The 16332-nt window shown below is 53.4% G+C and overlaps 2 protein-coding genes across 2 annotated transcripts; one reads left to right on the top strand and one right to left on the bottom strand.

Annotated features, from left to right (window-relative positions):
* Positions 1-1062: 1062 nt before the first annotated feature.
* TGME49_255450 (hypothetical protein) lies at positions 1063-6407 on the bottom strand (the record flags this gene model as incomplete). Its single annotated transcript, XM_002364832.1, has 6 exons — positions 1063-1548; positions 2337-2698; positions 3462-3849; positions 4497-4597; positions 5147-5473; positions 5978-6407. The coding sequence occupies 6 exons, from the start codon at positions 6405-6407 to the stop codon at positions 1279-1281; spliced, it is 1878 nt and encodes a 625-aa protein (XP_002364873.1). The 3' UTR covers positions 1063-1278.
* A 4773-nt stretch (positions 6408-11180) lies between these two features.
* Positions 11181-16220, top strand: TGME49_255460 (EGF family domain-containing protein; the record flags this gene model as incomplete). The annotated part of the gene is made up of 1 exon (XM_002364833.2): positions 11181-16220. One exon carries the CDS (start codon positions 11181-11183, stop codon positions 16002-16004), a length of 4824 nt encoding a protein of 1607 aa, XP_002364874.2. The 3' UTR covers positions 16005-16220.
* Positions 16221-16332: the final 112 nt, after the last annotated feature.

Genomic DNA, 16332 nt, shown 5'->3' with positions numbered 1-16332 from the left:
AATCTGTATTTGTATGAATGCTGATCAGACTGTTTTCAGGTTAGCGGCAGACAGACCCTCATGAAGGATCTGGGAAACGACCACTTCACCGAATGCACAGTCCCGTTAACATAGGCAGATTAAAGGATTCCGTGCAGACCGACAAAAGAAAGGTTATCCGAGTGAACTTGACGTCAAGATGGCATGTCTTAAATCTTCAACTACATACGGAAATCCCTTTCCTTGACGCACTGAGCTCGCTCACGGCAAGCAACCTGGAACTTGAGTCCGAGAGCGCCGCTGCGGTTTCGTTGAAACTGCGTCTTTCTGTCACGGCGCGCCTTCGCTTGTGCTTGGCTCTGGGCCGATAAAAGAATTTAGGAAAACACAGTGACTGCATGCGTTCGGCGCGAAATGGGTTTCCTGTTTGGGTCAGTTGGCGAGGAGCGGATCGGAATCCTCAGGAAAACGCGGCAGCTTAAAACAGCTGACCAAGAGGTCGAGAAGGGAAACACGCAAAACTGTTTTTCGGACAGGAACAGCCAGCGAAAACAACGAACACACAACGAAAATTGAGAGCACCCAGTCCCTACCGAGAAAAGAAGATCACACCGAATCTTGGAAAAAATTCGGCAGTACAGAAGCTGTTCACCACGTTTCCGACCCTCTCCACACGTCCACATGCTTGTGACGTTCCTTGTAAAAACACAACGAGCGAAGAGATACATTTTTCAAGTGAAGAATTGAGAAAAAGGATTCGTACGAAGTCGCGTAAAACCTCCCCGAAAGATTCAAAATCCCTGGATTTTCAAAAGGCACAGACACACTGAGGAGTTCGCTTCTCCTTCGGTTGATCCTAAGCATCCGACCAGTTCGACATGTGAGAGTTGAAGGAGATTCGTTTGTCTCCGAGCATTTTGACTAGATGCGTGCGTCGCGCTTCTTTGTCAACTCTCGCTGTCTCTGAAGTAGCAAATACTCTTCATCTGTGCAGAGAGCTGAACTGGTACTCGAGGACTGTAGAGCAGGAGTTTCTGTTTTTCACCTCCAGATGGTTTAACGAATGTGAGTTTCAGATGACTCGCAGAAGTCTCTGGCTTGTCCACCTCTCAAACTCTGGAGTCTCCCACCCCCTCTGCTGTCGGGTGGTCTTCCCCGATGACAAGGACGCAGCCACAGTTATCTCCGTTTGTCTTCTTTCTCTCGGAGTGTCAAAACGCGGTCCTCGTTTGTCCCGGTTCGGCTCTCTTCTTTCATATCTCATTCTCTCGTCTCTCTCGCTGCAGCCTGCATATTTTTCTACTGAGCAGTCTCTAGGTGCTTGCACATTTGCGTCCAGAAGCGTTCGAGGGAAATGAATTTCTTTCCGTTCTCTCCGAGAGAGCTGCGTTGTCGAGACACGTCATGTTGCGCCATGCAGAGAATCTCGCCGTTGTGCGACTTCTTCACGAGAACTTTCAAGTCTCCCAAGATGTAAACTCCTCGCTGAACGCGGCGCAGACAGCGGCTGAGAGGCACAGCAGATCGCGCCTCGACGAACCGCCGAAGGACTTCGTCCAGATCAACTTCCTGCAAGCAGCGAAGAAAAGAACGCGAAAAGTTCGGAATGCTCGTATACCGTTCATATCGGGTCCTGAGACTCTGCAGCGCGGACTTTCAGGAGTCCTGTCAAGTTTCTTCGTCGGAAGAGAAGTTCACGGAAATCCCCAAATTCGCACATGGGTGAGAGACACCTGTCTGACAAACAGACGCGCGCGAGCTTCAACTCGAAGCTACCTTTCGGATCAAAGACGCAATGATCCCAACACACTTTCTTCTTCTTCAGTAGCCTGCTGCAAACCGTCCAGTGATCAATCGAATGTTATCGCTGCACAGAAGTCCCCGCTTCTGCATTGCTTTTGCTTCAGGGTGAAACGCAAGCACGGCAGCACAGCGACATGTGCAGACCTTCAGAGACCAGAGAGTCGAAGAGGAGATGGACGACGGCAGGTCAATTTTCGAGTTTCAGCGGCACCGTCACTTCAGAGACACAGTCTCTCAGCAAGTTCTTTTCCTGTACATGCACGGAGTGTTTCCTCCGTGTTTGTTATAGATCTTTCGCCTCAGCACATGGAACCTAGCCTCTTGCATCTTTACTATACGACAGAAGCCCCCTCGAGAGATTTGCCTGCTTCTTGCCTCACTGGCGTCCGTCCGCTTCTCTCCAACGAATGAACTCCTGCTGGCTTCGATCGCGAGATCGTTTCTTTCTTTGCCGACTTCAAGCTCTACTGCGTTAGCACGACCTCTCAGTGACCTGTGCGTCTCCTCCGCCGTGCCTCCACTTTTCCAGACTTTCAGTCACAGCCGCTTCGTACCTTGCCGTTTGCCGCGCCTGCGCTGTCTTCGCGGAACGCTCGGGTGGCGCTCTTGACAGACGCTCCCTTGCTGTATCGCGCATTTGGAACTCTCCCAGCTCCGACTGCTCTCTCTCTTGACTTCTCTTCAACGTCCTGCCCGTTCTCCGAGAAGCTACGGGTATCCAGATTCGAACCGGAATAAGCAGAGCTGCTGCGTGTGCCCTGGTAGGCAGAGAACTCCGAGCATGCGCTTTCGTAGCCCGCGTAGAACTGCGAGACTCGCTGCTGTTCCAGCAACTGCTCCAAGTAGCTGATTTTCTGATTCTGCGCATGCAGCAGGCGCTCCAGAGGCACCTGGCTGTCTCCTTGCACCTCAGTGCCTAAGGGGAGGAAGCAAGGCGGAAAAACTTGTCTAAAAAAAGGGTGAGGAGGTAGGCCGTGAACAAGGACCTTGGACATTCACTCTGTGTTCTTGCAGTGGCGAGAAGACAAAACCTCGAGCAAACAAAACGGGGCAACACTGAGTTACCTCCTGCGACAACAGTTGAACGGAATGCAAAAACAAAGAGGAAGAAGGAAAGTAGAATTCTATGGCACCCTATCGCGTCCAGATGCACGTGGACCAGCTCTCTTTTGAAAAAATATGCGAAAGTTCCGGAAAAAATTGACCGCCATTTCAAATTCAACAATACTGTGTTATATATCTGCACAGGCCAGGCAGCACACACACTTGTGTTGTTTACTTTTCCTCCTCACTCTCCCAATGACGGGAGAGCAGTCGTCCTCTATCGTGTGGCTTTCCCTTTTTTCTTTGAGCGCGGTTTCTATGCTACCCACGTATTGGCCCTGAACGAGAGTACAGTGAGAAAGAATGTTTTGAAGAAAAACGATGTGTAGTCGGGAGGTTAGCGTCGAATTTGTACGGCAAATTCATTCCGCGATCCAGACTCGTGTCACCCAGCTCGATTAGTCAGCGAGGCCTACGTAGGGCCTTCCTCAACTCGAGACGAAGCAGTGTAGCACATAGGATATTGTTGTGCAGTTTCCACGGCGAAAACAGATACTGCCTCTGTGCAGGTGATCCGCAACCAAGACCTGTATAGCTCGGCAAAAAGACACACCATAGTTCCCGAATTTGTTTACCTGCAGCATGGGTCTCGGGAGAGTTCTGTGGCTGAGAAGCAGCCACAGTCTCTGTTTGCTGGAGACTCTGCTCGCAGCGAAGTTGGCGCACAACCGAAGGGTGTGGCGCAGCGACGACGCACAAGTCTTTCACTGAAAGTTTCTCGAAGTTCTCCACACTCGCCTGAGACGCAGCCACGGAGGAGTCGCGAATGGTGGTTGCCGAATCAGCGCGTTCGTGCTCCTTCTCAGCTCCCGCCTCGGTGGCTTCCTCTGTCTTCGCGGCTTCTTTCTTTTCAGCAAGAGGCTCCAAACCTCTCCAGTGGCGGCAAAGTTTGATCGCGTCTTCTGCGTGCCGATTACGCGAAGTGATAAAGTCCGACATGCACGTCGGCAAGTTGTTCTGAAGCTGGAGAAAAACGAGTCACAAGGAAAACCGTTCTCCACGCATGTTGACACTCCAGAGATATCGATCCACTTTGACAGGGACCTCGATGCCAGCACGCGTCGCTATGGAACTGTGAAGACTTGTATTTTTCTACATGTATGTCTTTTGTAAATGTGGAGATCTACACGTAAAATTATATGCGTAGATGTAGCGAGAAGTATATCTACATAACCACATGTCTGTGTTCGTACATTTCTACAGAACAATACAAATATATATATATATATATATACACCTACACATTTATAAAAATACATATTTACATTCTTAGGGGGAAAAGGCGACATTCTTTTTTCTGACTATCGAAAGAAAGTTCGCGCTTTGATAAGTCTAGTTGGAATCTGTATGGGCTTTTGGCAGAGTTGAAGAACCGACTGAGAAACCTATGCGGATGCATGTGTACTGTTTTTCATATTTGTCAAGAGTTTAAGCTGAGAGAGAATTTCGCATTCACCAAGCTGCGTGAGACGCCTCGCAGCCTTAGAGAGATTCTGGGCGTGGGCGGCTCGAGTGCTCGCTGCAGTCCTTTGAATGACAACGACCAGTGCAACTAGCAAGCCGAAAGTAAAGAGTGAATGCAGACTTAGCACCCCGAGGCGCATGCATACCATCTCGTAAAGGCGAATGCCCTTTGGAATGGAGCCTGTCATCTGTCCGGTTGCCTCGAGCGTCTGCTTCATTTGCTTCATCATTTGGTTGTACTTCTCCGCTGGGACGCATGCACGCACAGCAGACAACAGAGTAGCGCAAATGCACGAACAGCAGTGCCTTCTCTCTCCTGCATGCACGTTGCGTCTCACAATCACTTTTTCCGAACCCCCGACGCAGAAGGAAACGAAGTAGTTACCATAACTTTCGTACAAGTCGATGTTACGAACATAAAGGCCGTAGCTGCACAGAGCATCCAGATTCGGCACGACTGTCCTTTACTCGGAAGCTATCACCAGTTCGGTGGCTTGTCTACTCAGGCCTCATGTTAATTCGTTTTTCCACCCCGATGAAATAGAAGAGCTGACATCAACAGAGATCGCTGCCGTCAGAAGGAATCCGTCGGTCCCAGTACACTGACATGTTCAGGTGGATCGCGATAGTGAAGTGAGAGAGAGATAAAAACAACCGATAGGTCAAGCTCCAATCAGTCTGCGTCCTTGCAATTTCAGAGAACATTTCTAGGAAAAGAAAACAAATACGTGAAACGCTACGTGGTCGGCTACTCTCCTGGCCGGCTACACTTGGCTCTTTCCCGCTCGGAACACACCATTTCCGTCAGGGACTGTGATGACTCCGAAGCCCTCTGTGGGTTCCTGAGCGAGGACTCGATTCTGCATCATCCGTACGCCGTTGGCTTGCTTCTGAGCCTCGACGTTCATGACGCGCTGGATCTCCTGTTGGGGAGTCACGAAGGTCGAGTTTTGCCTGTTCTGCTCTTCCAAAAGCTTCTGCATATGCTTCTGCTGGACAATCGGCTGGAGGTACGCGAGGGTAGGCGCCTCGGGGCTGAGCAGCGGGCACTGGGGAGCGGACGGCGCTGCGTGGAAGAAAGGGGAACCCGTGAGCATGTGGGGGACTTCTGCGGGGCCCAAACCTGAAGCGGACAATCGAAAAGACAAGCATTCCACGCATGCACAGCTGAGTCTTTTTCCGGGAGGAAACGCGCGTGAAAACAAGGGGCGTTGGGCATGGGCAGAGTGAAGGTTGTTCGCGAATTCGTCTGTAGATAGCGAAGACAAGCTTGGACACTGCCGATTGGCTCGTAATGCTGTTATCCCACACTAATCTAAGATGACTATCTGAGAGTCGAGCTCCCACGAAGTCGGGACGCTTTCTGGAATCTGCGAAGCATTTGCGCCTCAAGACGGGGAAGAGAGGATCGCGAAGACTTTCGAGGAGTTTGCCCATACCACTGAAGAACTGTAAAAGATGTATCTATACCACGAGATTCACTTTGGGTAGGAGTCTCTGCCCTGCAATTGTGTACACCCTGAGTCAGTGAGTGGAGTGCGTGACAGAGATCTGGAAGGGATGGATTTCACTGTGATATCCAGTTATTCCACGCCAACCACGGTTCGAATCCCTAATTCATTCTTACCGGCGGCAACTATGTTTTGCGGGGGTCGGACATTCGTGGGGACGAGAGGCCCCGACGGCACCACTCCCTGCATCTCCATCGAGTGGCTGTACAGGACGGGCAACTCTTCAGAGGGTGGCGCCTCGTTAATGATGGTTTCCTTCATCGAGTGCATCTGAGAGATGTCTACGCCTTCGGGGAGATTGATTTGCGTAAATGGACCGAGAGGCCCGGCAGGCATGCACGGCATCTGCGGGAACATGGCCTGGCCTGCCCACGGGCCTCCAAGAACTCCATTCGTTCCGGGAGCCACGGGCATGGCCGGAGGAAAAAATGCCGGAGTCGCCGCCTGCGTCTGAGTTTCAAAGGACTTCGTCGCTGTTGGCTGCGTTCCGAGTGGCCGAAGAGTCGCGCCCGAGGGCGTCTGGCAAACTTCGCTTGCCGGCATCATGGCTGTCGCATCCAGCTTCCTGGAGGGAGCGCAGACAGGAAACGCGAGCTGGAACACGAGAAAGGGAACTGGGCTTTTTGCAGACGCAGTGGTTTGGACGGGAGTTGCTTATGGAACACAGCGAACTCTCAGGGTTCCTGGAAGTTGCGTCAATTCACGAGTTCAAGGCGCAGAAGCCTAGAGTGGAAGGGGGATCGACGGATACAGGACGCGGGGAAAAGGAGTCTAATTCTTGCTGATCGAGCGGCGCCTCGTCTTTCGCGCGGCTGTCCACCGTGTACTGGGGCCGAAAAAAGTTGCAGGCACTATGTGTATCAGACGGGAAGTCGGAACGCAGCAACTTGTACGCGCGTACTCGTTCGCGTTATGATTCTTTTACGAAACACAGAAGAAGGTTTGCTTCCGCCAGTCAGACACATCAACAAGAGGCTGGAACTCAACGCCTCGCGTTGGACAGGCACGGCGAGTCGGGTGTTGAAATCGAAACAGCGTCGTCCGTGAGGGCCTGTATCGAAAGGAAAGTCACGAAGAAAGGGCGGAAGGAACAGCGGACACGTGGAAAGAACGTAACTCGACACGACGACCACCCAGAGGGTCGCTGAAATGTCCACTAGCTGAAAAGAGTCCCAGCCATGCGAAGGGTTTGCTTGACACCCGGTTGATTCCTACAGGGTCACGAGCGAGCTGACGAAAGACATGTAGAGTTGACACGTCAACGCGCGTTACTCCAGTTTGGAAAAGAAGTGCCAGAGTGACGAAAAACTGGAAAACTCCAAGCGCCTTCCTCAGTCAGAGAGGGAAGGACAAAAGTTGCTGTCCCGAGTGTTCGACTCGACAGAGCGAATCGACAACGGTTTGCTGATGAGTCTGGGTGACGGCGGCGCAAACAGCTGTGCGTGCTGCTACAAGACAACCCAGAGCTGCAGCTCCCGGCGGTGAGAAACGCCCTGCGGATTCACGAGTCGCATCAACGAAAGTTGCCCTGTTGGAAAAGGCGTTTTTCCTGAAGTCGTTTCGAAGCGAAAACGTTGCAAGCGCTGTCACCGACTAGGAAGATGCCTCAAACGCCGCAAAGTCCGTGGCGTGGTCCGTCCAGCTGGGGAACAGCTGGTGAAGCAAACAGGCGGTGACGAAGTGCCACCGGCTGGCCGGCCGCCTTGTCCGGGCCCTGTTTCAGTCGGAGGCTTGCGTAAGCGCCGACATTTCGTTCGCCTGGACGTTGATACCTTTGCGCTGTTTCCCGGCTTCCCGGACTCACGCATCTTCATCCACGGTGAAAAGGTTCGTATCGCAGAGAAAGAGCTGTCTTTCTCTGTGGCCGGAGTTCTGTATCGACTGGAACGGGAAGCGAGTGAAATCTTCCGTGTATTCGCCAAAAAAAAATGGAACAACACTACCCCTTCAAGTTCACCAGACAGTGATAGCAGTGGACTTGGGCACCTGGTTGCACAACAGTTGCTCAACAAAACCTGTATGGAAACGCACAGTAGTACTACAGCCATCGAAAAAACTACAAGACGTGTAGAAATCGCAAATTCTCTACTGCACTCGCAGTCTGATCCAGCCACCGGATGTCGCGCGGCCGAAGCACCAGCTTCGTAGGCGATGCATCAGTTTCTGCTCGAACCGGGGAAAATTCCTGTTCTATGTTATTGACCCTAGTACGCTACTGTCGCGCACACGTTTCCCCATCGGCTTGCAGCCTCCACGTACGGGTCATATAGAGCGCGTACTGCGAGTCGTACGCAGAATGCTTCCTTAGAACTAGGTCTTCGCGAAAGAGTGTGATGTTGCATAAAGTGTATCCTACGAGAAGCAGCGGAATCACTTCGTCTACCAGGAAGCCATTTTCCCTTTAACGCGCACTGGTGTGGAATATGGTATCCCCAAGCTCGTCTGTGATAGTTCACCTCTGCTAGGAGTGTGGTTCCTGATGAGTCACTGTGTCTATGGGTGCTTCAACAGTGGCACAGACTGCCAGACCGACAACAGAAAATGAGCGCACAGTGCAAAGGCTGCGTCACGCGAAGCTGTGTACGAAGTATTATGCCTGCTAATGAGCATCGATATCGGAGACGTGGCGTTAAGCCCTCGATTTAGCAACGACGGCATTCTTAGCCTCCCGCGTTTTGATTTGCCTGAATGCATCTACGTTAAATGACAGAAGTGCCTTGGAATGCAGTCATCTGTCAAATCGGAGGGTGTGGTGCGCTGACGTATCCTAGATCTCTAGAAGGCGACACGCCCAACTATCCCAGAGAGCCATGATGTTGAAGCTACCGGTGGTTACAGGCTGGCGAGTGAGACAGACGGAGATGGTGAGCGGACTCTGACTATGGCTTTTTGCTGTTTTTCGGAAAGGAACAAGGTGACAGCATGCATCCCTACCTGTGGGAGACTACGTTTTGGTGGACGAGGGCTTGCGGAAGGCGGTTGGAAAGATTCTCTAAACAGAAGAGCTTCAGGAACCGTTCAGAGCATTTGCGCCAGCTCTGTATTTACCCGCAGGCATGAAACTTTTTAGGCAGCGGTTTGTTTCATTTGTTGCAGCCAACTGCCGGGCACAGCCGCACATGCCCTCTCCTGGTTACGCTTCACGCTTGATGGTCCACGGCGTTAAAGCACGTGGTTTGTCAGCGTGAAAGGGCATCTCCACCGAAACAACTGTGCCTGTGTGTAGGAAACCTGATTCGCCAGTCCTCCGGACTCATCTTCCTCATCGTACTTCACACGAAGCTTTTTTCACGTTGCATTCCAGCTGCGCTGTAGGTGTAGCTCATGTCGCCGCACCGCGTGGCCATGTAAAGTGCAAAGAAATGCGGTCGTATCGTTTAGTGATGCTGGTGAAAGCAAGACCGTCAGAGATCATGGGTTTTGGCAGTTTGGGCCTTCTCGTGGCTAGTGGGAGGTGACTGCAGTGATACCTACCATTCAGACCTCGCCATACGTCCTAGCAAATAGCGTATCCGAACTATTTGTCGGAAGAACTCACCTACTCCTTGCCGGTGCCCTTGTGTGCAGCAAACAGTTAAACGAAGAACCATGGCAGTCTCTCCCTCTAACCGAAGCCTTCCAGGTGCGTACTACCGCTGTCGTAGAAATTGCCAACTAAAGGACGAACATTCCGGCGACTGTTTTGCTCTGCCTGCGGTCCCCTTCGGTAGCAAGAGAAGACTCGGTCCTTGCAGCACATCGCTCCTGTGTTGTCGTAGAGGCCACAGAGACAGTGCATGTGAAAACTGTCTCCACATGATGTGGCTTTACAGCTCACAAAGTGCATACACTGTTTCCACCAAAGTCACCTCTTTTTTGAGCAATGTGGACGGCTGATGCTGTGTCCAGCAACAACGGTTGTCGGCGTGAGAACGGACATTACAACGTAGTTGCGGAAGCTTGACAGCCAGTAGTTGGCCCTACGTTTGCACCAGCAGAGGAATTGGCGACTTACTAACAGCTGGCACAGTTCTTCTGCGGTACAAGAAGCGACATGGTGGGCTGGTAACTATTTTTGACGCCGTCTGTGTCGTTTTATCTCGATGTTTTCCCTCCACTGCAGAGAGCCTGAATTCGGTTCTGGTGGGGCGGGTGGGCACTGGAGGACTTCCCCTGCCTTTGCCACCGCTAGTTCTGGGGAGCAGCCGGTGGGCAAAGAACAAACGTGCCAGAGACACCGGAAAAACCGTGCACGTTCAAAAATGCTTGCGTGTGGGATGTTTCTCAGAGGACTGGGGATGCGTTTCTAGTGACCACACCACACCCAACCGGTAGCCCCCGTGCTGACGGGTCGCTACCCAGGCTCGGCGAACCGCCCGCCGCCCCGCCCCCTCGGCTTGCAGACTCTGTTGGCTGTAGTGCGATTCTTCACGTTGTGCAGCGGGAGGCCGTGCGCAATTTTGGCTGACACGACACGAGAGAGCCTTCCAGCAGGCGTGTGTACTTTGACCTGTTCTTCTCCCACGCAACTCTTTTCGAACAAGTTTTCAACGGTGACGTACACATGGCACGGCGTCCTTCTCGATATCAGCTTTCCGCAACTCCCCGGGTTCCTCGGCTCGGGAGTAGTGCCACGGCAAAGTGAGCCGCCATCCGCCAGCATCGACGCGTTTCCGCCTTGCACGCAGCGAATGAGCGTTCGTGTATGAGTAGATGTTACGGAGTTCATGCCTGCACAAGGCGTTATGGATTGATGTGTTTTTTCCCCAGGCGCAACGAGCCTCATGCATTGTTTGGCAACACGCCTTTTGTCTGCGCCATGGTCGGCACGCAGGACGGCATGCAAGGGTAGTGAGCTGGCGCGACCTCCCCTTGAGTTCGGGTTTGTAGATAGATCCATCGCTAACACATTCGTATCGTCGTGCTCTATAAGCAAATCTTTGTATATTCATCAAGAACGACGCTCCGGTCCCCCACATCAGGTGTTGCCTTTCCAGCCAACCCGGTTCGAGGAAGTTACGTGTGCGACAGCCTCTCAGATAGCCCCTGTGGAGGGACGTTTAACAGCTCTACCACCCCACCGTCGCCAGATTGGCTACGACCCGGATGAATGATCGCTGAGAAACGAAATCTACTCAGAGAACACTGGGGAGTGTAGTAGCTACGTCCCTGCCTGTGGCGGTAGGGCTAGCGACAGGAGCGCGCGGCACGCCTGTACTGTTACGGGTCACCCATGCTCTAAAAAAATGCACACGTCCGCCTTCGCCTCCTCTCCTTAGTATGCAACGTTTCCTCAACACATCGTGGCTTCACAGCCCACTTGTGTAACTGTCTCTCAAAATGCGTGTGCCCGGCGCCCGCTCTCTCTGGCGCCAGTTCCTCCTGGCAGGCGGCTGCGTCGCCACCTGCATCGTACACGATGCCTCCGCGATCCATGAGAGAGGATTGCATTTTCTGGCTCAGTCTGGAAGTACTCATCAACTCACGGACAACACTGCTCCTCCTTCTCTCTTTGCTCTCTCCAACTACGCTCGAGGGCGCCAAATTGATGACGTGGGCCAAGCCGCTGGGGGGTCCGGTGTGACTGACGTGGACCCAGAGAGCTCGGCTAAACCACAACACGCTTATATCGGCGCAGGCAGTTGTGAATCGAATCCCTGCGGAGAAGACGCCGACTGCACAGAGAATTCCCTCGGGCATGCCTGCACGTGTCATTTGGGATTCTTTTGGGATGGGCAGCTCTGCATCTCAATCAGGGAGCACCACATGTGTGCACCTGGACAGCCGGTGGATCTAAACGTTCGGAACGAGTACGAATGTGAATGTATCCCTGGGTACGTTGTCGGGACAGGCACCGCGCCAAACGGAGCCGCCGTGGAAACATGCGTAGTAGAAACATGTCCCGACGGCTACTACCGCGACGGCGACTCTTGTAAGCTGCCAACGAACGACCTGTGCGAACCTGGTCGGCTCGGTCCCCAGACAAACCCAAACGAGTACACATGCAAGTGTCCAGCGACGCATTTCGTTGAGACCTTCGTCGGAGACGGAAATGTCAACCTTCAGCGGTGCACTCCTGATCCCTGTTACGGACAGTGTTCATCGGGAACATGTACTCGATCCACTTCTGAGGAGTCCGGGTTCACGTGCGAGTGCCCGGAACACTACAGTGTTGTGACGGTCGGCGACAAGCAGGTGTGCCAGGCGGGTCCGTGTGCAGAAAATCCTTGCGGCGATCCGGAGATCGGTCACACCTGCAGAGCCACATCAGACACAGAGTATACTTGCTCTTGTGCTCCGGGATACGTTTTCAACGGAGTAACATGCGCTGAGAGTTCGGCGAACCCATGCTATCCGGGAACAGTGGCGACTACAGACGGACTGGGTGGCTACACCTGTAACTGTACTGCGGGATACATGGCTGAAAATATCGAGGATTCCGGAGATGTGACACAGCAGCGATGCATCGAGGATGTGTGTTACAACAAGTGCGACAATGGTACCTGTTCACGAACTCCGAGACTAGGTTCAGACTCCGCATACAGATGTGAGTGTCACGAGGGCTACGATGTGAAGAGGAACGACCAGGGCGAGTACTGTGAAGCGATTGGGTGCTCCAGCAACCCGTGTGGCCCACCTGAGGAAGGCCACCAATGTTCGGTGTCTGGGGATAACGGGTATGCGTGCACGTGTGCATCGAAATACTTTTTCAACGGGACAGAGTGTGAAAAGGCGACAAATGCGCTCTGCTCTCCTGGCAGGCTAGGTACGCAGGCAAACACGAACGAGTACACATGCAAGTGTCCAGCGACGCATTTCGTTGAGACCTTCGTCGGAGACGGAAATGTCAACCTTCAGCGGTGCACTCCTGATCCCTGTTACGGACAGTGTTCATCGGGAACATGCACTCGATCCACTTCTGAGGAGTCCGGGTTCACGTGCGAGTGCCCGGAACACTACAGTGTTGCGACGGTCGGCGACAAGCAGGTGTGCCAGGCGGGTCCGTGTGCAGAAAATCCTTGCGGCGATCCGGAGATCGGTCACACCTGCAGAGCCACATCAGACACAGAGTATACTTGCTCTTGTGCTCCGGGATACGTTTTCAACGGAGTAACATGCGCTGAGAGTTCGGCGAACCCATGCTATCCGGGAACAGTGGCGACTACAGACGGACTGGGTGGCTACACCTGTAACTGTACTGCGGGATACATGGCTGAAAATATCGAGGATTCCGGAGATGTGACACAGCAGCGATGCATCGAGGATGTGTGTTACAACAAGTGCGACAATGGTACCTGTTCACGAACTCCGAGACTAGGTTCAGACTCCGCATACAGATGTGAGTGTCACGAGGGCTACGATGTGAAGAGGAACGACCAGGGCGAGTACTGTGAAGCGATTGGGTGCTCCAGCAACCCGTGTGGCCCACCTGAGGAAGGCCACCAATGTTCGGTGTCTGGGGATAACGGGTATGCGTGCACGTGTGCATCGAAATACTTTTTCAACGGGACAGAGTGTGAAAAGGCGACAAATGCGCTCTGCTCTCCTGGCAGGCTAGGTACGCAGGCAAACACGAACGAGTACACATGCAAGTGTCCAGCGACGCATTTCGTTGAGACCTTCGTCGGAGACGGAAATGTCAACCTTCAGCGGTGCACTCCTGATCCCTGTTACGGACAGTGTTCATCGGGAACATGTACTCGATCCACTTCTGAGGAGTCCGGGTTCACGTGCGAGTGCCCGGAACACTACAGTGTTGTGACGGTCGGCGACAAGCAGGTGTGCAAGGCGGTGTCATGCGCACAGAATCCTTGCGGTAATCCGGAGATGCATACTTGCACGAGGTTCGGAGACACGGATTACATGTGTTTCTGTGCGGCGGGTTACTATTTTGACGGCTTCACGTGCAAGGTGCTCACGGGAGATCTGTGCTGGCCTGGAGAGTTGGGTACCCAAGAGACAAGGAATTCATACACGTGTTCGTGTCCCGATGGATACAATCGTGACAAGTACTTGTCGGATGGAGGCGTTACGTTGGAGAGGTGTTTGGAGGATGTCTGCTACAACAAATGCGATAATGGCAATTGCATTGAGGTGAATGGAGAAACTCGTACCTATCGTTGCCAGTGTAACGAGGGGTATTCTCCGGATCAGTCTGGGAAAAACTGTGTGAGAGATCAGTGCTCGACGTCTCCTTGCGGGCCTTCGTCTCTGGGCCACCAATGCACGAACGAGGAGGACGGGACCTATTCTTGCATCTGTGCGAATGGGTACTACTTGAATGGGAACACCTGCGAAATGGCGATTAACCTCCGGTGTTTCCCTGGGGTTCTGGGGACACAACTCCGCCCCAATGAGTACACATGCAACTGTACTCCTCCGTATATAGCGCAAGACTTCGAAGCGGCCGGAGGCGTGACTCTGCAGAAATGTGTCAGAGACCCTTGCAGCGGCCAGTGTGCGCACGGCACATGCACGCAAAGCTCAGAGACCAGCTGGGGGTACACGTGCAACTGTGACACGCACTATACCCTTGAGGAGACGGAGCACGGCCAGTACTGCAGAGGAGATCCTTGCGCATCATCTCCATGCGGAAATGAGGACGACGGGCATCAGTGCACGAGTCCAGACGAATCGACCTACTCCTGCCAGTGCAGTCAGGGATTCTACTTTGATGGGGGAAAGTGCCAGCGTGTATCTGAGGACCTCTGTGAACATGGTTCATTGGGGACGCTCACCGCGAATCAGTACACGTGCAACTGCGACGAAGGCTACGTGGCGCAAGATTTCGATGTGGCTGAGAATGTGACTCTCCAGCGATGCATCGCTGACGTCTGCTACAGGCAGTGCGATCACGGAGAGTGTCGTGTCGATGACTCACGAGACGGCGGTTATGCGTGCACGTGTTCCGAGGGCTATTCTGTTGCTTCTACACCGGAAGGGGAGTTCTGTCAAGAAGACCCGTGCTCGTTGAATCCCTGCGGGTGGCCCGATCGCGCGGATTCCTGCGAAAACACCGCAGAATCAAGCTACGCGTGCACGTGTGCAGCCTGGTACTATTACGACGGACAGACATGCCAAGAGGCAACAGACGATCTGTGCACTCCAGGATGGTTGGGTGAGCAAACCCATGTCAACGCGTACACGTGTACATGCCCGTCAGGCACGGTGGTGGAAGATTTCGAAGGTGCTGGCCAGGTGACGCTTCAGAAATGCGTGGAAGACACCTGTCTGCACGACCGCTGTTCGCCTGGGTCGTGCACCCAAAATCATTCGGCACCGTTTGGGTACGAGTGCACCTGCGGGCCGGGGCTCAGCCTCGAAATGACACAAGATGGACCGATGTGCGCCCACGATCCATGCTCGCTGTCTCCGTGTGGGTCACCCGAGGCCAACCACATATGCGTCAACCTGGTCGGTGAAGAGTACGCTTGCACGTGTGCAAGCGGCTACTATTTGAACGGGAACTCTTGCGCGCCGCTGTCCGACAGCTTATGTGCGCCAGGGAATGTACAGCAGGACGATGTGAACACGTACACATGTGTGTGTCCGGACTCGCATCAGCTGCAAGAGTTCACAGGTCCTGCGGGCCTTCCCGTTCAACGCTGTGTCGCAGACATTTGCGGTGACCAGTGCGACCCAGGTTCCTGTTCCCACGATAAAACGAAAAATGGCTGGTACACATGCACCTGTCCGCCGGGGTTCCTTTCGCAGCCCGGCGCTCCTGTCACTGGTGGCGAAAAGTGTGTACCCGACGAATGCCCTCTCGAGGACTGCGGTCTTGAGAATATCAAGTATTGTCTCAGGGTTAACGGAGCTCCCCAGTGTTTCTGCAACGACGGATATTACTACAACAAATTCACCGCGCAATGCACTCTCGAAAACCCGTGCGACTACGATGTGTGTGGCGCGTCGGAGGCTGTGGAAAATTGCAACTTCCTTGGCGGTGGAAAGTGGACTTGCGAATGTCGGCCAGGGTTCCGCGTCGAAACCTCCGCCAGAGACGAGCAGTCCTGCGTCCGTGCGAGCTTCTGTGACGGAGATCCGTGCGGTCCCCCGGATGTGAACAGGTGTGTCTCGACTCTAAAGGGATACTCCTGTCGCTGCGGGGCAGGCTACACGCTTGTACGCAAGCCGCAAATGACATGTGAGCCTGTCAGCTGATCGCTTCTCTCTGAAAGTAACACGGGTAGCGGGGGGTACTCTGGCGGCCGTGCGCTGTAATTTGCCTGAATGTCATGGTGAATGCATGAACGATTTAGAGTTCGTCAAGCCGTTTGCGGCGAACGGTGGCGCGTCGCCAGCTAGCCGGGACCCCCGGAATGGCATTATTCGATGTGATCTCTGTGTCTGTGCATATGGATGTCTGTTGTTCTCCGGGACACCAACTTCCCGGCAATGCAGTCCACGTGACGGTGGTACACTCTCCGCCTCATGTCCGGAGAGCGATCAGCGCCACCTCCGTATCTTGCATGTGTGTACTATCTGTCCA

Source organism: Toxoplasma gondii, chromosome VIIb (genome assembly GCF_000006565.2).
Source record: "Toxoplasma gondii ME49 chromosome VIIb, whole genome shotgun sequence".
In the NCBI taxonomy this organism is placed as follows: Eukaryota; Apicomplexa; class Conoidasida; order Eucoccidiorida; family Sarcocystidae; genus Toxoplasma; species Toxoplasma gondii.
This window is presented reverse-complemented; position numbering and strand designations above follow the sequence as displayed.